This window comes from Bombina bombina, chromosome 11 (genome assembly GCF_027579735.1).
Source record: "Bombina bombina isolate aBomBom1 chromosome 11, aBomBom1.pri, whole genome shotgun sequence".
Classification (NCBI taxonomy): Eukaryota; Metazoa; Chordata; class Amphibia; order Anura; family Bombinatoridae; genus Bombina; species Bombina bombina.
This window is the reverse complement of record NC_069509.1, coordinates 134239043-134262523: the sequence shown is the minus strand read 5'-3', so window position 1 is coordinate 134262523 and position 23481 is coordinate 134239043. Positions and strand designations below refer to the sequence as shown.

The 23481-nt window shown below is 39.5% G+C and overlaps 1 protein-coding gene across 1 annotated transcript in view; it reads right to left on the bottom strand.

Moving 5' to 3' along the window:
* Positions 1 to 23481, bottom strand: part of ABCA3 (ATP binding cassette subfamily A member 3) — a 153075-nt gene that overhangs the window by 88428 nt on the left and 41166 nt on the right. The window contains exons 12-16 of the mRNA XM_053694692.1: positions 20450 to 20579; positions 9484 to 9638; positions 9219 to 9374; positions 8924 to 9134; positions 6584 to 6734 (exon numbers count right to left, since the gene is read on the bottom strand). Of these exons, the coding sequence (XP_053550667.1) occupies positions 6584 to 6734; positions 8924 to 9134; positions 9219 to 9374; positions 9484 to 9638; positions 20450 to 20579 (803 nt within the window). The remainder of the gene's footprint in view (positions 1 to 6583; positions 6735 to 8923; positions 9135 to 9218; positions 9375 to 9483; positions 9639 to 20449; positions 20580 to 23481) is intronic.

The following is a 23481-nucleotide window of genomic DNA, read 5'->3' as shown; positions in this document are numbered from 1 at the left end:
AAACTGAGGTTACAATTCACACAGGCTCAACAAAATTGGACAATAGAAGATTGGAAAAATGTTGCCTGGTCTGATGAGTCTCGATTTCAGCTGCAACATTCAGATGGTAGGGTCAGAATTAGGCGTAAACAACACGAAAGTATGGATCCAACCTGCCTTGTATCAACAGTTCAGGCTGGAGGTGGTGCTGTAATGGTGTGGGGGATATTTTCTTGGCACACTTGAGTGCCAATTGAGCATTGTTTAAAAGCCACAGCCGATCTGAGTATGGTTTCTGACCATGTCCATCCCTTTATGACTACAGTGTACCAATCTTCTGATGGCTACTTCCTGCAGGATAATGCACCATGTCACAAAGCTCAAATTATCTCAAACAAGAAAATTAGTTCATTGTACTCTAATGGCCTCCACAGTCACCAGATCTCAATCCAATAGAGCACCTTTGGGATGTGGTGGAACGGGAGATTCGCATCATGGATGTGCAGCCGACAAATCTGCATCAACTGCATGATGCTATTATGTCAATATGGACCAAAATCTCTGAGGAATGTTTCCAACACCTTGTTGAATTTATGCCACGAAGAATTAAGGCAGTTCTGAAGGAAAAAGGGGGTCCAACCGGGTACTAGCAAGGTGTACCTAATAAAGTGGCCGGTGAGTATATATATGGCTGTGTGGAATATAACAGTGCTCTGCACTTCAATTTCTAACAGGAACTGAAAAGCTCACAATTTAAAGGGACATAATACTCATATGCTAAATCACTTGAAACTGATGCAGTATAACTGTAAAAAGCTGACAGGAAAATATCACCTGAGCATCTCTATGTAAAAATGGAAGATATTTTACCTCACAATTTCCTCAGCACACCAGAGTAAGTTCTATGTAAAAAGTTATGCTTCAGCTGCTGCTCAGCTGCAGGTAAAAAATAATAATAATAAAGAAATGAACAGCAGCCAATCAGCATCAACAGTGCTGAGGTCATGAACTCTTTCACTGTGATCTCATGAGATTATACTTAACTCTCATGAGATATCATAGTAAACTTCCTTAAAGTGAAGGTAAACTTTGGTGAATGAAAGTCCGTTTTTAAAAAATACTATTAAAAACAGGGGCACTTTCATTCATCAAAGTTTACAAATCAGCCGTTTTGATAAAAAAATTACCTTTGTTTCTTTTTCACAGCTACAGCAGCTTTTCCCTCCTGGAAATCCTCTCTTCACACGTCAGCAATGACTAATCCGGCTTCCTCCAATCATGGCTTTCCCCACAGGGTGGTTATTGCCTGAGGCCATGCTGTGATTGGAGGAAGTCGGATTAGTCATTGCTGACGTGTGAAGAGAGGATTTCCAGGAGGGGGAAGCTGCTCTGGCTGTGAAAAAAAACAAAGGTAAGTTTTTAATCAAAACGGCTAATTTGTAACCTTTGATGAATGAAAGTGCCCCTGTTTTTAATAGTATTTTTAAAAAACAGACTTTTATTCATCAAAGTATACCTTTACTTTAAACTAAATAGGGAAAAAAGATGAGAGTGCACGTAAGCTCACTCCCTTAGCTGTCCTGGGACAGACTTACTGATTTGCTGCTTAGAAGTCCTTTACAATGGGAGGTGGCTACTGAGGAATTTTTGAATTTTTGAGGTAAAATATCTTTCTTTTTTACATAGAGATGTTCAGGTGATATTTTCTGGTCAGCTTTTTACAGCTATGCTGCATCAATTTCAAGTGTTTAAACATTTGGATATCATGGCCCTTTAAGAATGGAATTACAGGAAAAAGGGACAAAATAAATTAAGTATATTGCAGAGTTTATTTTTTAATATACAATTTATCATTTTATATTACCATCTCAAAGTGTTTAATGTCCCTTTAAAGAGACATGAAACCCAAAAGTTTTCTTTCATGATTCTGATAGAGCATACATTTGTAAACAACATTCCACTTTACTACTATTATCAATTTTGCTTCATTCTAATAGTATCCTTAATTGAAGGAGCAGCAAGGCACTACTGTGAGCTAGCTGAATACATCTGTAAGCCAATGACAAGAGGTATAAATGTACAGCCACCAATCAGCAGATGAGCTTATCTAGGAATGTTTTTCAACAAAGGATACCAAGAGAACAAGGAAAATTAGATAAAATAAGTAAATTGGAAAGTTATTTGAAAATGCATGCTCTGTTTGAAACATGAAAGCAAAATTTGGAGTTTCATGTCCCTTTAAGTGTTTAACCCGCTAATAACGCAGGTCTCGCAGAAAAGCTGCAAGATGTGTCAATACTGAAACCCTCCCCCCAGAAGGAATCTGCAATAGATGAAAGGCACAGTCTACACCAGAATTTTTATTATTTTAAAAGATAGATAATCCCTTTATTACCCATGGCCTAGTTTTGCATAACCAACATAGTTATATTAATACACTTTTTACCTCTGTGACTACCTTGTTGTTCTGCAAACTGCCCCCTTATTTCAGTTCTTTTGACAGACTTGCATTTTAGCCAATCAGTGCTGGCTCATAAGAACTCCATGTGCGAGAGCACAATGTAATCTATATGACTCACATGAACTAACACCCTCTAGTGGTGAAAAACTGTCAAAATGCCCTGAGAGAAGAGGCAGCCTTCAAGGGCTTAGAAATTAGCATATGAACCTCCTAGGTTTTGCTTTCAAGTAAGAATACCAAGAGAACAAAGCAAAATTGGTGATAAAAGTAAATTGGAAAATTGTTTAAAATTACATTCTCTATCTGAATAATAAAAGTTTATTTCTGACTAGACTGTTCCTTTAAATAGATAGACTATTTCACTTTTGCTATAAAAACAAAGTTGGCTGCCTTTAAGGGGTAAAAAAACAAACAAAACACAAACAAGCAGTTAAAATGGATACAAGAACCTTTGACACACTTTATATACCAGAGTGTGTTAAAAAAAAAAAAAGAAGAAGAAGTATGCTGACATTAGTTCCTGCTTATATGTAAACGATTCTGCTGGGGTGGCAAAAGCTATAGTCTGGGGAGTACACGGGACAGTCAGTAATTACTGAGATTTTGAGTACTGTAGTATCATGTTTTTTTACCCACAGTTTAATAATGTCAAAGTAAGATTGATTTCCTTGTATAAAATAAATAATTTTACACCTGCCATTTAACAACGTTCCTATCAGTCTTTACTAGCTATAACACTTGCTAAATACCTTCATTTCTTAGATCCTAAGAGAAACAAATGGAACCCCCTTGATCAAAGACACAGCTGAAAAAACTGACAGCAAAGAAAGTCTAACAACATTCATTTTGTAGTATAATTAGCTTCCAAATGTACAAAATTAGAATCTGAAATGACAAACAATCATGGGTTTATGATTAAGGCTCACCATAAGTCAATATGTGAAAAACATAATTAGCTTCAATATGTGAAAAACATAATTAGCTTGCTTATAACCATGTTTACTTTAAGTTGCTTTGTATTCCTTGTATCCTTGTAGGTAGGCTAAGGAGCAGTAATGCACTGCTGGGATCTAGTTGCCGATTGGTAGCTTCTTGTCATTAATTCACCAATGTGTTCATCTAGCTCACAGCAGTGCATTTCTGCTCCTTCAACAAAGGATACAAAAAGAATAAAGCACATTTGATTATAGAAGCAAAATTGCAAAGCTGCTTAAAATGATATTCTGAATCATGAAAGAAATGTTTGTGGTTTATGCCCCTTTAAAATATATACAGAGTCACAAATAGCCCTTATTGTTATTTTGTGACTTGTGAATTTGACAATAACTTGTGAAAAACACTTCATAGAGCAGTATAGTGAGAGTACAATAATTTCCTGAAGCACAAGTTCCATACAACTATAACCATAATTTTTATATATACATATACAAACTGTAAATACTGAAAGCTAATGAACAATTAATCCAAATAAGAACTAATATATTATAGTTAGCAGATCTTTATGGATTTAACATGTGGTGAGAATATTTCCTTAAAGGGACAGTACATTTGCCAAATAACTGCTCTGTATATGAACACTTGTAGTACATAAAGAAAATAACTTGTTGGTGCTCTATAAATAAATAATAATAATAATAAATGTATTTTTTTTTATATATAAAAAAAAATAATTACATCTTTTACCCACTTCCTCTTATAGTTGGGGTTTTTCCTTTTTAAACTTAAAGGGACATAATACTCATATGCTAAATCACTTGAAACTGATGCAGTATAACTTTAAAACGCTGATAGGAAAATATCACCTAAGCATCTCTATGTAAAAAAGAAAGATATTTTACCTCACAACTTCCTCAGCTCAGCAGAGTAAGTTTTGTGTAAAAAATATATACTTTAGTTGTTGCTCAGCTGCAGGTAAAAAAAAATAAAAAAAATGAAGAAATGAACAGCAGCCAATCGGCATCAACAGTGCTGAGGTCATGAACTCTTACTGTGATCTCATGAGATTTCACTTAACTCTCATGAGATTTCATAGTAAACTTCCTTAAACTGAGTAGGGAAATAAGATGAGTGTGCACGTAAGCTCACTCCCTTCGCTGTCCCGGGACAGACATACTGATTTGCTGCTTAGAAGTCTTTTACAATGGGATGTGGCTACTGAGGAATTTTTTAGGTAAAATATCTTTCTTTTTTACATAGAGATGTTCAGGTGATATTTTCTAGTCAGCTTTTTACAGCTATGCTGCATCACTTTCAAGTGTTTCAACATTTGGGTATCATGGCCCTTTAAGTTTCAGTGGGTGAACAGGCAATCAGAAGCACTACCACCTGCTCACTGAAGAATACAAAAGCGTGCTCTTGAGCTTCTGCTTTAGGAGCTACGTGTTATGAGCATGGTTGCTGGAAGTGCTTTTATATCGCTGGGGATTGAAAGGCTGCAGCACCAACCTGTTGCAGTCTTGCACGAGGAGGTATCAGTGTATGAGGCACAAGTAAGTCAGCCGAGGGGTCCCCCAGATTGTTTAGCAACAGGCAAGTCACTATCACTATGTCAATCAAGAGACGTAACTAGGGGCAGGAAGGCAGAAAGAAGGACTAACAATAGGTAACCACGGGAACAAAGAATGCATGTCATCAATAATTGCTACCATGCCACCTGCAATTCAAAGCCCCATGTCAGCAAGGTAAACTGCTTTATATAATAATATCATGGTACCCCACGGCTCACAAACCCATGCCATACTCTTTTTTTTTTTTCTCCAGAATCCATGGGCGACCTAATGAGTGGGTTTGTCAAGCCCTGATGTAAAGCCAGGACATTCTGAGGTTAGCTGGCTGTCATCCTTACTAGACTTCTGTTAGGATTTGCATAAAAGCTAATCTGACTTTACTGTTAAATAGTCCTTCAACTAAAAAAATAATAATAATTCTTATATAGCAAAGAGATGTTAAAAACAGTATGTTATGGAAAAAGGTGAAATTCGTACTGAAACTCACTGGCAGATTAATATAAACTTCTGCATATCCATTGGTCTCTACCAACATGAAAACCAATACTACGCAGCTAATGAAAAAGGTCTTTTATTTTAAATTAAATTAGCTAAACAGACATTTGTTGTTTTGGTTTTTTTGCATTAATTCATTATGCAGATTCCATTTCTGTTATCACCTAAAAGCGAATTCCCTAATTCCAAAAGTCCACAAGGAAAAAGAGATTTAAAAAGATAAAATTTCTTAACATTTTTGCAACATCAGATTCAGCAGAAATACCAATAGATAAAGCAAAGCTAGGCCTGGCTGAGAGGTTTATAAGACAGCTGACTCAGCCCTCTTCCACAGCAAGAACACAGTCTAAAGGCTACACTCCAATAGATGCCATAAAAATGATTATAACCTCTAACTCCTGACCTTTGAGATGTTGGACACTGCAGAAGGCTGGATCATGACTCACTGGGCAAATAGCAAGGGTGATCATTTAAAGAGACATTATTCTGTCTAACAGTGAATGTTTCAAACGTTATCAGAGTGCTTTGTTTTTAAAAAAAAAAGATGTTCCTGCAGTAAAACACTTTTAATTTGTGAGCAGCCAATGAGCAACAGAGTCCCAGGACATAAATATGCACTTCCTGTTAGTATCACTTGTAAACAGTTTTTACCGAACCTTTCTTAGAGAAAAAAATATATTCAACAGGTTTTGAGTTTGAGTAAAAGCCTGTGGACTATCCCCCAATTAAAGGGACATTTGAATCAAAATATAATTTCCCATAAAATGTTCCATTACATGTTGCAGAAATGTAATTTAATTACATTACTTTGTCTGCTTTTCATGGAGATTTAACTTATTTCTTTTACAGTGCCCCAGCGACAACAAAGTAGATCCTACAGAATATGTATTACCCTGTTTATGCGGTTCTATCTGAATCATGAAAGTGTAATTTTGACTTGAGTGTCCCTTTAACCCTATAACTGCTGAGCTTGTTAACACCCTGTATTAAAGCTACTGATAAACGTCTGAGCTATTTAATTTCCTTCATGAGTTGCCTGTGATCGCAAACATTTTTAAAAGCCTTATAAATAAAGTTTGTTACGGATTATTGAGAACACTTATGACTTATTTGTGGCATAAATATGGAAGTCATGTGTTACCTGTGGGTGCTTTCCTTAGGGAGGATATAAGATAACTCTGCTCCAGCGTTGCTCTCAAGGGTGGCATTGGGCACATAATTAGTGATGAGTTCTGTAATGTCTTCCACTTGGCAGTGAGGTTCCTTCACCATAACCATATGATACCCAGCACCTAACGAGCATAATTAGAGGCATGGAAACAAGGAAAGGAGGTTAATAATGCAAGAGAACAGTAGCTGCTGCAGTTCCTACCTGCTGCCTTAACCTTATGTGCTCTTATTAAGAATATATATATATATATATATATATATATATATATATATATATATATATATATATATATATATATATATATATATATATATATATATATATATATATATATATATATATATAATAGTAACAAGAACTTGCACTCACTGGTCTTTCCTTGTTACTGTTATCTATTATTCACTAGCACTCTGGCAGCTTGATCTGGAAGTGAGAGTGCTCATCTATGGGAATATATATATATATATATATATATATATATATATATATATATATATATATATATATATATATAATAGTAACAAGAACTTGCACTCACTGGTCTTTCCTTGTTACTGTTATCTATTATTCACTAGCACTCTGGCAGCTTGATCTGGAAGTGAGAGTGCTCATCTATGGGAATATATATATATATATATATATATATATATATATATATATATATATATATATATATATATATATTTCATAAACATTCTGTAGCATTTTAGAATTCCTCCAGAATGGACAATTGACTTTAAATAAAAGTGCATTTAATAGTACATTTTAAATTTTGCTTATGGATCATAAAGATAAATGTATTACAGGTACAAATTGCCAAATCTGGAATTGCCAAACTTATTCTAAAATCCAATTTTTTTTTATTTAAAATTGTATATTAATTATTATTATTTTCCCTGCCTGCAAGTCATAAAAGTATTAAAATGATATAAAACTACCTTTAGTTACATGTATAAGCTGTATTATATTGTTTAAACATTGCCTAAATTACATAAGATATTGTTGTTTACACTTGGTTCAATCCTCTCTCCTAACTGTCCCATTTTACAGATGTAATATCAATACAATTTCCAAAATGATAAAAGACCTTTATTTCTTAAATATTGGGTCCATAGTCATAGTTACAACTTTCAGGCCTGCAATAGGCTCATAGTCATGTATACATGACTAAGGGACTATTGCAGGCCTGAAACGTAACTATGCAGCCTGCAATAGGCCCTTAATCATGTATACATGACTAAGGGCCTATTGCAGGCCTGAAACATTGTAACTATGCTTATGGACCCAACATTTAAAGTGAAGGTCAATTTTGATGAATTAGTGCCCGGTTTTTAATAATCCTATTAAAAACAAGGACACTTTAATTAATCAAAATTAACATTTCACTCTTTTTCTTCAAAAAAACTTACCTTTTCATTCTGGCAGCCACTCCAGCGATTCCCACGGCCAACGGAAGCCTCTGCAGACGTCAGAAATGACGAATCCGTCTTCCTCCAATCACGGCTTCCCTCCGAGGGAATCTTGGCCTAATGTAACGCTGTGATTAGAGGAAGCCGGATTCGTCATTTTGGACCCGCGAAGACGGCTTTTGACGGGCGGAGGAAGTGCTGGAGCGGCTGCCAGGATTAAAAGGTAAGTTTTTGTAGAAAACGAGTGAAATGTCAATTTTGATGAATTAAAGTGCCCTTGTTTTTAATAGGATTATTAAAAACCGGGCACTAATTCATCAAAATTGACATTCACTTTAAGAAACATTTTGGAAGCTGGAAATTATATTGATATTAAATTTTGGTCTGGACTTTTCTGTGCCCCATACATGTAAGTATGCGGTTTTCCAGTTCTGTATATTTTACAGATGCAAATATTCCAAAATCCAAACTTTTCCTAAATCCAAACCTATTTGGTCTCGAGCAGTTTAGATAAAGGGTTTTCTACCTGTACTATTTAAACTGGGAAACAACAATTAATACTGCACAAATAGTTTTCTTTCATGTCTCTTAATTTAATAGGTATGTATCCATTGTATTTTATTGGTGAATTTACTCAATAAAGCCCTACATTTTGCTGCATGTTTCAGCTCAGTTATCACTGTATGGATTTTACTCATAGCCCACACGCACATGCTTGTGATGCTGTTATTTTATCTTACCGCTATCCGATTATTATATTGTTCTTTTTATAACACATGCAATACCCAAACACTATTAGGGCCCGTCTTTAGAACCTTGCCCATATGTTATATTATTTATTTTTATATAAAATTTCTGTCTAAGCTTCCCTAAAGGGTGACCTATACCTGGCTTCACTCACCATATTTGCGTTTTAGGAACAACGAGGACCCACAGCATTGCAGTTGGCCCTGTGCCAAGATAGCAATTCTATCACCCAGCAGATCTGCCTCATCCATGAAATGCGTAGTAAGCAGAATGGTTCGATCCTGCTTGTGCTGTCTCAGAAGCTCCCATGTGTCTCTACGAGATGCTGGATCCATCCCTGAGGTGGGCTCATCCAGCATCACAACCTGCCACAGTTAGATAGATTCACATAAAATCATGTCACAACAATAAATCATATAAGCACCTCGCATTATTGTTCAGTGTCTAACCTTAGATCCTCCAATCAAGGCAATACCAATCGAAAGTTTGCGACAGGTGCCGCCAGACAGCTGGTTACTCAAAGCATGGCGTTTTTCCTCCAACCTTAGGATTTGCAGCATTTTCTCAACTTCTTCAGCACAAGTCGAGGACGGGCATCCCTTTAACTTATTGTCAAACAAATTAGCAGAATTAGTCAAAGAGCATACATTCAATCAGACAAACATACAGAACTCTCAGATAAATGCCCTACTCCCTATCTAGGTATTCTCTTACCCCAGAATAGAAGTAAAGGTGTTCCTCCACAGTGAGACCCTGAAACAGGACGTCATGTTGGGGACAAAGACCCAAACTACGACGGATTAGTGCAGTGTCCCGTGAGATCTCATAGCCACTGATGTAACACTCTCCTGATGAGGGAGGCAAGAGGCCTGAGAGAGGATGACAAATGGCATATTGTGACATATATTGACTTGAAAGTAGGCATAGGAGAGGAAACAGAGATAGGGAAAAGCAAAGTGTTCCTTGCATGCAGAGGTTAGTGAAGCAGGAGAGCTCATCACTCTGAAGATAGGCTAAATATAAGAGGATGAGTTGCAGAGGTTAGTGAAGCAGGAGAACTCATCACTCTGCTGATAGGCTAAATATAAGAGGATGAGTTGCAGAGGTTAGTGAAGCAGGAGAGCTCATCACTCTGAAGATAGGCTAAATATAAGAGGCTGAGTTGCAGAGGTTAGTGAAGCAGGAGAGCTCTTTACTCTGCTTATAGGCTAAATATAAGAGGCTGAGTTGCAGAGATTAGTGAAGCAGGAGAGCTCATCACTCTGAAGATAGGCTAAATATAAGAGGCTGAGTTGCAGAGGTTAGTGAAGAAGGAGAGCTCATCACTTTGCTGATAGGCTAAATATAAGAGGGTGAGTCGGAGAGGTTAGTGAAGCACGAGAGCTCATCACTCTGCTGATAGGCTAAATATAAGAGGGTGAGTTGTAGAGGTTAGTGAAGCAGGAGAGCTCATCACTTTGCTGATAGGCTAAATATAAGAGGCTGAGTTGCAGAGGTTAGTGAAGCAGGAGAGCTCATCACTGAAGATAGACTAAATATAAGAGGCTGAGTTGCAGAGGTTAGTGAAGCATGAGAGCTCATCACTCTGAAGATAGGCTTAATATAAGAGGCTGAGTTGCAGAGGTTAGTGAAGCAGGAGAGCTCATCACTCTGCTGATAGGCTAAATATAAGAGGGTGAGTCGGAGAGGTTAGTGAAGCACGAGAGCTCATCACTCTGCTGATAGGCTAAATATAAGAGGATGAGTTACAGAGGTTAGTGAAGCAGGAGAGCTCATCACTCTGAAGATAGGCTAAATATAAGAGGCTGAGTTGCAGAGGTTAGTGAAGCAGGAGAGCTCATCACTCTGAAGATAGGCTAAATATAAGAGGCTGAGTTGCAGAGGTTAGTGAAGCAAGAGAGCTCATCACTGAAGATAGGCTAAATATAAGAGGCTGAGTTGCAGAGGTTAGTGAAGAAGGAGAGCTTATCACTCTGAAGATAGGCTAAATATAAGAGGCTGAGTTGCAGAGGTTAGTGAAGCAGGAGAGCTCATCACTCTGCTGATAGGCTAAATATAAGAGGATGAGTTGCAGAGGTTAGTGAAGCAGGAGAGCTCATCACTCTGCTGATAGGCTAAATATAAGGAGGATGAGTTGCAGAGGTTAGTGAAGCAGGAGAGCTCATCACTGAAGATAGGCTAAATATAAGAGGATGAGTTGCAGAGGTTAGTGAAGCAGGAAAGCTCATCACTGAAGATAGGCTAAATATAAGAGGATGAGTTGCAGAGGTTAGTGAAGCAGGAGAGCTCATCACTGAAGATAGATTAAATATAAGGAGGATGAGTTGCAGAGGTTAGTAAAGCAGGAGAGCTCACCACTGAAGATAGGCTAAATATAAGGATGATGAGTTGCAGAGGTTAGTGAAGCAGGAGAGCTCATCACTCTGCTGATAGGCTAAATATAAGAGGATGAGTTGCAGAGGTTAGTGAAGCAGGAGAGCTCATCACTCTGCTGATAGGCTAAATATAAGGAGGATGAGTTGCAGAGGTTAGTGAAGCAGGAGAGCTCACCACTGAAGATAGGCTAAATATAAGGATGATGAGTTGCAGAGGTTAGTGAAGCAGGAGAGCTCATCACTCTGCTGATAGGCTAAATATAAGAGGATGAGTTGCAGAGGTTAGTGAAGCAGGAGAGCTCATCACTCTGCTGATAGGCTAAATATAAGGAGGATGAGTTGCAGAGGTTAGTGAAGCAGGAGAGCTCATCACTCTGCTGATAGGCTAAATATAAGGAGGATGAGTTGCAGAGGTTAGTGAAGCAGGAGAGCTCATCACTGAAGATAGGCTAAATATAAGAGGATGAGTTGTAGAGGTTAGTGAAGCAGGAAAGCTCATCACTGAAGATAGACTAAATATAAGAGGATGAGTTGCAGAGGTTAGTGAAGCAGGAAAGCTCATCACTGAAGATAGGCTAAATATAAGAGGATGAGTTGCAGAGGTTAGTGAAGCAGGAAAGCTCATCACTGAAGATAGGCTAAATATAAGAGGATGAGTTGCAGAGGTTAGTGAAGCAGGAGAGCTCATCACTCTGCTGATAGGCTAAATATAAGGAGGATGAGTTGCAGAGGTTAGTGAAGCAGGAGAGCTCATCACTGAAGATAGACTAAATATAAGAGGATGAGTTGCAGAGGTTAGTGAAGCAGGAAAGCTCATCACTGAAGATAGGCTAAATATAAGAGGATGAGTTGCAGAGGTTAGTGAAGCAGGAGAGCTCATCCCTCTGACGATAGGCTAAATATAAGGAGGATGAGTTGCAGAGGTTAGTGAAGCAGGAGAGCTCATCACTGAAGATAGACTAAATATAAGAGGATGAGTTGCAGAGGTTAGTGAAGCAGGAGAGCTCATCCCTCTGACGATAGGCTAAATATAAGGAGGATGAGTTGCAGAGGTTAGTGAAGCAGGAGAGCTCATCCCTCTGACGATAGGCTAAATATAAGAGGGTGAGTTGCAGAGGTTAGTGAAGCAGGAGAGCTCATCACTCTGCTGATAGGCTAAATATAAGAGGATGAGTTGCAGAGGTTAGTGAAGCAGGAGAGCTCATCCCTCTGGCGATAGGCTAAATATAAGGAGGATGAGTTGCAGAGGTTAGTGAAGCAGGAGAGCTCATCACTGAAGATAGGCTAAATATAAGAGGATGAGTTGCAGAGGTTAGTGAAGCAGGAAAGCTCATCACTGAAGATAGGCTAAATATAAGAGGATGAGTTGCAGAGGTTAGTGAAGCAGGAGAGCTCATCCCTCTGACGATAGGCTAAATATAAGGAGGATGAGTTGCAGAGGTTAGTGAAGCAGGAGAGCTCATCACTGAAGATAGACTAAATATAAAAGGATGAGTTGCAGAGGTTAGTGAAGCAGGAAAGCTCATCACTGAAGATAGGCTAAATATAAGAGGATGAGTTGCAGAGGTTAGTGAAGCAGGAGAGCTCATCCCTCTGACAATAGGCTAAATAAAAGGAGGATGAGTTGCAGAGGTTAGTGAAGCAGGAGAGCTCATCACTGAAGATAGACTAAATATAAGAGGATGAGTTGCAGAGGTTAGTGAAGCAGGAGAGCTCATCCCTCTGACGATAGGCTAAATATAAGGAGGATGAGTTGCAGAGGTTAGTGAAGCAGGAGAGCTCATCCCTCTGACGATAGGCTAAATATAAGAGGGTGAGTTGCAGAGGTTAGTGAAGCAGGAGAGCTCATCACTCTGCTGATAGGCTAAATATAAGGAGGATGAGTTGCAGAGGTTAGTGAAGCAGGAGAGCTTATCACTCTGCTAATAGGCTAAATATAAGAGGGTGAGTTGCAGAGGTTAGTGAAGCAGGAGAGCTCATCCCTCTGGCGATAGGCTAAATATAAGGAGGATGAGTTGCAGAGGTTAGTGAAGCAGGAGAGCTTATCACTCTGCTAATAGGCTAAATATAAGAGGATGAGTTGCAGAGGTTAGTGAAGCAGGAGAGCTCATCACTGAAGATAGGCTAAATATAAGAGGATGAGTTGCAGAGGTTAGTGAAGCAGGAAATCTCATCACTGAAGATAGGCTAAATATAAGAGGATGAGTTGCAGAGGTTAGTGAAGCAGGAGAGCTCATCCCTCTGACGATAGGCTAAATATAAGGAGGATGAGTTGCAGAGGTTAATGAAGCAGGAGAGCTCATCACTGAAGATAGACTAAATATAAGAGGATGAGTTGCAGAGGTTAGTGAAGCAGGAAAGCTCATCACTGAAGATAGGCTAAATATAAGAGGATGAGTTGCAGAGGTTAGTGAAGCAGGAGAGCTCATCCCTCTGACAATAGGCTAAATAAAAGGAGGATGAGTTGCAGAGGTTAGTGAAGCAGGAGAGCTCATCACTGAAGATAGACTAAATATAAGAGGATAAGTTGCAGAGGTTAGTGAAGCAGGAGAGCTCATCCCTCTGACGATAGGCTAAATATAAGGAGGATGAGTTGCAGAGGTTAGTGAAGCAGGAGAGCTCATCCCTCTGACGATAGGCTAAATATAAGAGGGTGAGTTGCAGAGGTTAGTGAAGCAGGAGAGCTCATCACTCTGCTGATAGGCTAAATATAAGAGGATGAGTTGCAGAGGTTAGTGAAGCAGGAGAGCTCATCACTCTGCTGATAGGCTAAATATAAGGAGGATGAGTTGCAGAGGTTAGTGAAGCAGGAGAGCTCATCACTCTGCTAATAGGCTAAATATAAGAGGATGAGTTGCAGAGGTTAGTGAAGCAGGAGAGCTCATCACTGAAGATAGGCTAAATATAAGAGGATGAGTTGTAGAGGTTAGTGAAGCAGGAGAGCTCATCACTGAAGATAGGCTAAATATAAGGATGATGAGTTGCAGAGGTTAGTGAAGCAGGAGAGCTCATCACTCTGCTAATAGGCTAAATATAAGAGGATGAGTTGCAGAGGTTAGTGAAGCAGGAGAGCTCATCACTGAAGATAGGCTAAATATAAGAGGATGAGTTGTAGAGGTTAGTGAAGCAGGAGAGCTCATCACTGAAGATAGGCTAAATATAAGGATGATGAGTTGCAGAGGTTAGTGAAGCAGGAGAGCTCATCACTCTGCTGATAGGCTAAATATAAGGAGGATGAGTTGCAGAGGTTAGTGAAGCAGGAGAGCTCATCACTGAAGATAGGCTAAATATAAGAGGATGAGTTGTAGAGGTTAGTGAAGCAGGAAAGCTCATCACTGAAGATAGACTAAATATAAGAGGATGAGTTGCAGAGGTTAGTGAAGCAGGAAAGCTCATCACTGAAGATAGGCTAAATATAAGAGGATGAGTTGCAGAGGTTAGTGAAGCAGGAAAGCTCATCACTGAAGATAGGCTAAATATAAGAGGATGAGTTGCAGAGGTTAGTGAAGCAGGAGAGCTCATCACTCTGCTGATAGGCTAAATATAAGGAGGATGAGTTGCAGAGGTTAGTGAAGCAGGAGAGCTCATCACTGAAGATAGACTAAATATAAGAGGATGAGTTGCAGAGGTTAGTGAAGCAGGAAAGCTCATCAATGAAGATAGGCTAAATATAAGAGGATGAGTTGCAGAGGTTAGTGAAGCAGGAGAGCTCATCCCTCTGACGATAGGCTAAATATAAGGAGGATGAGTTGCAGAGGTTAGTGAAGCAGGAGAGCTCATCACTGAAGATAGACTAAATATAAGAGGATGAGTTGCAGAGGTTAGTGAAGCAGGAGAGCTCATCCCTCTGACGATAGGCTAAATATAAGGAGGATGAGTTGCAGAGGTTAGTGAAGCAGGAGAGCTCATCCCTCTGACGATAGGCTAAATATAAGAGGGTGAGTTGCAGAGGTTAGTGAAGCAGGAGAGCTCATCACTCTGCTGATAGGCTAAATATAAGAGGATGAGTTGCAGAGGTTAGTGAAGCAGGAGAGCTCATCCCTCTGGCGATAGGCTAAATATAAGGAGGATGAGTTGCAGAGGTTAGTGAAGCAGGAGAGCTCATCACTGAAGATAGGCTAAATATAAGAGGATGAGTTGCAGAGGTTAGTGAAGCAGGAAAGCTCATCACTGAAGATAGGCTAAATATAAGAGGATGAGTTGCAGAGGTTAGTGAAGCAGGAGAGCTCATCCCTCTGACGATAGGCTAAATATAAGGAGGATGAGTTGCAGAGGTTAGTGAAGCAGGAGAGCTCATCACTGAAGATAGACTAAATATAAAAGGATGAGTTGCAGAGGTTAGTGAAGCAGGAAAGCTCATCACTGAAGATAGGCTAAATATAAGAGGATGAGTTGCAGAGGTTAGTGAAGCAGGAGAGCTCATCCCTCTGACAATAGGCTAAATAAAAGGAGGATGAGTTGCAGAGGTTAGTGAAGCAGGAGAGCTCATCACTGAAGATAGACTAAATATAAGAGGATGAGTTGCAGAGGTTAGTGAAGCTGGAGAGCTCATCCCTCTGACGATAGGCTAAATATAAGGAGGATGAGTTGCAGAGGTTAGTGAAGCAGGAGAGCTCATCCCTCTGACGATAGGCTAAATATAAGAGGGTGAGTTGCAGAGGTTAGTGAAGCAGGAGAGCTCATCCCTCTGGCGATAGGCTAAATATAAGGAGGATGAGTTGCAGAGGTTAGTGAAGCAGGAGAGCTTATCACTCTGCTAATAGGCTAAATATAAGAGGATGAGTTGCAGAGGTTAGTGAAGCAGGAGAGCTCATCACTGAAGATAGGCTAAATATAAGAGGATGAGTTGCAGAGGTTAGTGAAGCAGGAAATCTCATCACTGAAGATAGGCTAAATATAAGAGGATGAGTTGCAGAGGTTAGTGAAGCAGGAGAGCTCATCCCTCTGACGATAGGCTAAATATAAGGAGGATGAGTTGCAGAGGTTAATGAAGCAGGAGAGCTCATCACTGAAGATAGACTAAATATAAGAGGATGAGTTGCAGAGGTTAGTGAAGCAGGAAAGCTTATCACTGAAGATAGGCTAAATATAAGAGGATGAGTTGCAGAGGTTAGTGAAGCAGGAGAGCTCATCCCTCTGACAATAGGCTAAATAAAAGGAGGATGAGTTGCAGAGGTTAGTGAAGCAGGAGAGCTCATCACTGAAGATAGACTAAATATAAGAGGATGAGTTGCAGAGGTTAGTGAAGCAGGAGAGCTCATCCCTCTGACGATAGGCTAAATATAAGGAGGATGAGTTGCAGAGGTTAGTGAAGCAGGAGAGCTCATCCATCTGACGATAGGCTAAATATAAGAGGGTGAGTTGCAGAGGTTAGTGAAGCAGGAGAGCTCATCACTCTGCTGATAGGCTAAATATAAGAGGATGAGTTGCAGAGGTTAGTGAAGCAGGAGAGCTCATCACTCTGCTGATAGGCTAAATATAAGGAGGATGAGTTGCAGAGGTTAGTGAAGCAGGAGAGCTCATCACTCTGCTAATAGGCTAAATATAAGAGGATGAGTTGCAGAGGTTAGTGAAGCAGGAAAGCTCATCACTGAAGATAGGCTAAATATAAGAGGATGAGTTGCAGAGGTTAGTGAAGCAGGAGAGCTCATCACTCTGCTGATAGGCTAAATATAAGGAGGATGAGTTGCAGAGGTTAGTGAAGCAGGAGAGCTCATCACTGAAGATAGACTAAATATAAGAGGATGAGTTGCAGAGGTTAGTGAAGCAGGAAAGCTCATCACTGAAGATAGACTAAATATAAGAGGATGAGTTGCAGAGGTTAGTGAAGCAGGAAAGCTCATCACTGAAGATAGGCTAAATATAAGAGGATGAGTTGCAGAGGTTAGTGAAGCAGGAGAGCTCATCCCTCTGACGATAGGCTAAATATAAGAGGATGAGTTGCAGAGGTTAGTGAAGGAGGAGAGCTCATCACTCTGCTGATAGGCTAAATATAAGGAGGATGAGTTGCAGAGGTTAGTGAAGCAGGAGAGCTCATCCCTCTGACGATAGGCTAAATATAAGGAGGATGAGTTGCAGAGGTTAGTGAAGCAGGAGAGCTCATCACTGAAGATAGGCTAAATATAAGAGGATGAGTTGCAGAGGTTAGTGAAGCAGGAGAGCTCATCACTGAAGATAGGCTAAATATAAGGAGGATGAGTTGCAGAGGTTAGTGAAGCAGGAAAGCTCATCACTGAAGATAGACTAAATATAAGAGGATGAGTTGCAGAGGTTAGTGAAGCAGGAGAGCTCATCCCTCTGACGATAGGCTAAATATAAGGAGGATGAGTTGCAGAGGTTAGTGAAGCAGGAGAGCTCATCCCTCTGTCGATAGGCTAAATATAAGAGGGTGAGTTGCAGAGGTTAGTGAAGCAGGAGAGCTCATCACTCTGCTGATAGGCTAAATATAAGAGGATGAGTTGCAGAGGTTAGTGAAGCAGGAGAGCTCATCCCTCTGGCGATAGGCTAAATATAAGGAGGATGAGTTGCAGAGGTTAGTGAAGCAGGAGAGCTCATCACTGAAGATAGGCTAAATATAAGGAGGATGAGTTGCAGAGGTTAGTGAAGCAGGAGAGCTCATCACTCTGCTGATAGGCTAAATATAAGAGGATGAGTTGCAGAGGTCAGTGAAGCAGGAGAGCTCATCCCTCTGACGATAGGCTAAATATAAGGAGGATGAGTTGCAGAGGTTAGTGAAGCAGGAGAGCTCATCACTCTGACGATAGGCTAAATATAAGGAGGATGAGTTGCAGAGGTTAGTGAAGCAGGAGAGCTCATCACTGAAGATAGGCTAAATATAAGAGGATGAGTTGCAGAGGTTAGTGAAGCAGGAGAGCTCATCACTGAAGATAGGCTAAATATAAGGAGGATGAGTTGCAGAGGTTAGTGAAGCAGGAGAGCTCATCACTCTGCTGATAGGCTAAATATAAGAGGATGAGTTGCAGAGGTTAGTGAAGCAGGAGAGCTCATCACTCTGACGATAGGCTAAATATAAGGAGGATGAGTTGCAGAGGTTAGTGAAGCAGGAGAGCTCATCACTCTGACGATAGGCTAAATATAAGGAGGATGAGTTGCAGAGGTTAGTGAAGCAGGAGAGCTCATCACTGAAGATAGGCTAAATATAAGAGGATGAGTTGCAGAGGTTAGTGAAGCAGGAGAGCTCATCACTGAAGATAGGCTAAATATAAGGAGGATGAGTTGCAGAGGTTAGTGAAGCAGGAAAGCTCATCACTGAAGATAGACTAAATATAAGAGGATGAGTTGCAGAGGTTAGTGAAGCAGGAGAGCTCATCCCTCTGACGATAGGCTAAATATAAGGAGGATGAGTTGCAGAGGTTAGTGAAGCAGGAGAGCTCATCCCTCTGTCGATAGGCTAAATATAAGAGGGTGAGTTGCAGAGGTTGTGAAGCAGGAGAGCTCATCACTCTGCTGATAGGCTAAATATAAGAGGATGAGTTGCAGAGGTTAGTGAAGCAGGAGAGCTCATCCCTCTGGCGATAGGCTAAATATAAGGAGGATGAGTTGCAGAGGTTAGTGAAGCAGGAGAGCTCATCACTGAAGATAGGCTAAATATAAGGAGGATGAGTTGCAGAGGTTAGTGAAGCAGGAGAGCTCATCACTCTGCTGATAGGCTAAATATAAGAGGATGAGTTGCAGAGGTCAGTGAAGCAGGAGAGCTCATCCCTCTGACGATAGGCTAAATATAAGGAGGATGAGTTGCAGAGGTTAGTGAAGCAGGAGAGCTCATCACTCTGACGATAGGCTAAATATAAGGAGGATGAGTTGCAGAGGTTAGTGAAGCAGGAGAGCTCATCACTGAAGATAGGCTAAATATAAGAGGATGAGTTGCAGAGGTTAGTGAAGCAGGAGAGCTCATCACTGAAGATAGGCTAAATATAAGAGGGTGAGTTGCAGAGGTTAGTGAAGCAGGAGAGCTCATCACTCTGAAGATAGGCTAAATATAAGAGGATGAGTTGCAGAGGTTAGTGAAGGCAGTGAAAAAAATACAGACAAAGGTTATGGTTTTCAAGGTTTGAGAGGACCAAAAAAAGATTAAAATTTGAAGAGTTAGAAAACCCATAAATACAAGTTGTAAGGCAGTGGCTGAGTTATGGGGGGGGGGGGCATTACTGCATAGAAAAAAAAACATAAAGCTAAATCACTAGTGGAAAGAAGTATTAAAGGGATTTTAAACGGTGCTGCTTTGGTTATATAAAAGTAAACCTAAAAAGAAACAGATTATAGGCAAACAACAATTGTTTTCTTGTAAAATTAGCATTTAGAATTTCTCACTGTAACGCCCTCCCCTCAGTGTGAAAAGGTGGAGACATTTTTTAAACTTAAAGGGACAGTCCAAAATAAACTTTTACAATTCAGATAGGGCATGCAATTTTAAACAACTTTCCAATTTACTTTTATCACCAATTTTGCTTTGTTCTCTTGGTATTCTTAGCAAAAAGCTAAACCTAGGAGGTTCATATGCTAATTTCTTAGACCTTGAAGGTCGCCTCTAATCTGAATGCATTTTGACAGTTTTTCACCACTAGAGGGCATTAATTCATGTGTTTCATATAGAGAACATTGAGCTCATGCACGTGAAGTTACCTAGGAGCGAGCACTGATTGGCTAAAATGCAAGTCTGTCAAAAGAACTAAAAAAGGGGGCAGTTTGCAGAGCCTTATATACAAGGTAATTACAGAGGTAAAACCTGTATTATTATAACTGTGTTGGTTATGCAAAACTGGGGAATGGGTAATAAAGGGATTATCTATCTTTTTAAACAACAACAATTCTCTGGTTTTGACTGTCCCTTTAAGTTTCATTCTGCCAGTTCTGAGCATGAGCAAATCTTACTCCCCATTTATCCAGTCTATTCTAAACCAACTCTAGAAGTTTTATGACATCATGCTAGATAAGCTTCCTGTAGAGACCACAGCCTCCTTGTAGGGCTGTGAGAGGAAATAATGGACTATGCACATATAAAGTAAAAAAAAAAAAAGAAGAGGTAAAAACCATTTAAATAGATGAATAATACATATTACAACAATTTATATTAAGTATAAACCACTGCTAAGTGCCTTTGTATTAAAACAATGAAACTGTTTAATTTCTCTTTAACATGCTGGTATCATAGGATAAAGCAGATAACAGGTCAGATGACAAGAGGCTATCTAAAGCAAGGGAAGAATAAAGACATAGTATCTTAAGAAACAGCATCAGTTTAGGGGTGAAGTAGGATAATACAGGCTGATCCCCACATTCATTACCTGTCAGCATGGAAAGGGTTGTACTCTTGCCTGCCCCATTGTGTCCCAGCAGCACAGTAATTTGTCCCTCATACATGTTCAAAGTGAGATCCCGGACAGCAACACGATTCTTACCATTCACACGGAACATCTAATGGAAAAAACATACAATAAAGACTGCGTCAAGTCCATATATAGCGTATAATGTAACTGAATAAAGGAACGATAAACAATATAACCATAAAAATGTCATCATAAAAAAGTGAAATGTGTGGATTTTACACCTCTCCCAAGCGGCTTAAAGGGACAGTCTACACCAAAATTGTTATTGTTTAAAAAGATAGATAAACGCTTTTACTACCAATTCCCAAGCTTTGCACAACCAACATTGTTATATTAATCTACTTAACATTTAAACCTCTATATTTCTACAGACAGCATCTTATGCTATTTTATTAGCTTTTCACATCAGGAGACTGCTAGTTCATGTGGGCCATATAGATAACATTGTGCTCTCTCCCGTGGAGTTGTGCAGAACACAACACTAATTGGCTTAAATGCAAGTCAATAGATAATAAACAGTCATGTGATCAGGGGGCTGTCAGAAGAGGCTTAGATACAAGGTAATCACAGGAGGTAAAAAGTGTATTAATATGCAAAACTGGGGAATGGGTAATAAAGGGATTATCTATCTTTTTCAACTTTTGGAGTAGAATGTCCCTTTAAGTGGATCCCTGCAGGATTCAGAACACTGTCCCTCTTACATGCTGCACAGTGATTGCTTAATCCGTGCAGGAACACATATATTAATGTCGCTAACTAGCTATAGCAGAGGAAATAAGAGAATTTCGCAAAGGGTATGACCCTGGACTGCAAACCAATGCAAATTATGACAACTGTAAATGCTTTTTAAAAATAATATTTTCTATAAACATCACAGCACAGGAATTAAAAATATTTGATGTTATCTATTCCAGAATAACTTCCTTACTATGCATTTTTCCTTTTCCCCGTCAGTTGTTTGCTGATGAAGATATGACTCTAACAAGGTGTAGAAGGTATGATTTTTTTATGCATGATCTATTGTAGTGTTTGCATTTTCTCTTGTTTGAATATTAGTAAAATCACAATGCATAAAACACACAAGGTTACTATTATTAACACAATTCATCACATTGCCATTATAACTAATGGCATTTACAGAAAATTGCTATATAGAAAGCAATATAATTTAAAGGGACAGTCTACTCCAGAATTTACATTGTTTAAAAAGATAGATAACAAATTATGCTAACCAGATAATTTAATTTCCTTCTGTACAAGGAACAAGGATAGTCCACGACTTCATTCCTTATTGTTGGGAAATACTGAACCTGGCCACCAGGAGGAGGCAAAGACACCCCAGCCAAAGGCTTAAATACCTCTCCCACTTCCCCTATCCCCCAGTCATTCTGCAGAGGGAACAAGGAACAGTAGGAGAAATATCAGGGTATAAAAGGTGCCAGAAAAAAATATATAATTTTAGGGGGCCACCCATCGGAGAACATGGGCGGGGGCCGTGGACTCTACTTGTACAGAAGGAAATGAAATTATCTGGTAAGCATAACTTATGTTTTCCTTCTTAATACAAGGAGAGTCCACGGCTTCATTCTTTACTGTTGGGAAACTTATACCCAAGCTCTAGAGGACACTGAATGATCATAGGAGGGACAAAAAGAGAGGCGGGCCCTAATCTAAGGGCACCACAGCCTGCAAAACCTTTCTCCCGAAGGCTGCTTCATCAAACTTGTAAAATTTAGAAAAAGTGTGTAAGGAGGACCAGGTAGCCGCCTTACAAATCTGATCCATAGAGGCCTCGTTCATAAAGGCCCAAGAAGAAGCCACTGCTCTAGTAGAATGAGCCGTAATTCTCTGAGGAGGTTTATGTCCCACTGTCTCATAAGCTAATCGGATAAGACTCCTCAAATAAAAAGATAAGGAAGTCGAAGAGATCTTCTGACCCTTACGCTTCCCAGAATAGGCAACAAACAAAGAAGAAGTTTGTCTGAAATCCTTAGTAGTCTGAAGATAAAACTTCAAGGCACAAACCACATCCAAATTATGAAGTAAACGTTCCTTCGAAGGAGGATTAGGACACAAAGAAGGAACCACAATCTCTTGATTGATTTTGCGGTCTGACACGACCTTAGGGAGAAACCCTAACTTAGTACGTGGGACAGCCTTACCCGAATGGGACACCGAATGGGATAAGGTGGCTCACAATGCAAAGCGGCAAGCTCAGATACTCTGCGCGCAGAAGCAATGGCCAGTAGAAAAATAACCTTCCAGGACAACAACTTAATGTCAATTTCATGCATAGGCTCAAACGGAGCCCGTTGCAAAACCTTAAAGGGACACTGAACCCAATTTTTTTCTTTCGCGATTCAGATAGAGCATGCAATTTTAAGCAACTTTCTAATTTACTCCTATAATCATTTTTTCTTCATTCTCTTGGTATCTTTATTTGAAAAGAAAGAATGTAAGTTTAGATGCCAGCCCATTTTTGGTGAACAACCTGGGTTGTTCTTGAAGATTGGTGGATAAATTCACCCCCCAATAAACAAGTGCTGTCCAGAGTGCTGAACCAAAAAATGTCTGGCTCCTTAGCTTAGATGCCTTCTTTTTCAAACAAAAATAGCAAGAGAACAAAGAAAAATGAATAATAGGAGTAAATAGTTGCTTAAAATTGCATGCTCTATCTGAATCACGAAAGAAAACATTTGGGTTCAGTGTCCCTTTAAGAACCAGATTCAGACTCCAAGGAGGAGCTGAAGATTTGAACACAGGTCTGATCCTAATCAGAGCCTTAACAAAAGACTGAACATCTGGAAGATCAGAGAGCCTCTTGTGCAGTAAAACAGACAAGGCCGGAATCTGTCCCCTCAGGGAACTGGCCAAAAGACCCTTCTCCATTCCATCCTGGAGAAACAATAGAATCCTGGCAACCTTAACTTTATGCCAAGGAAATCAACACTCTTCACACCAGAATAAGTAGGTTCTCCACACCTTATGAT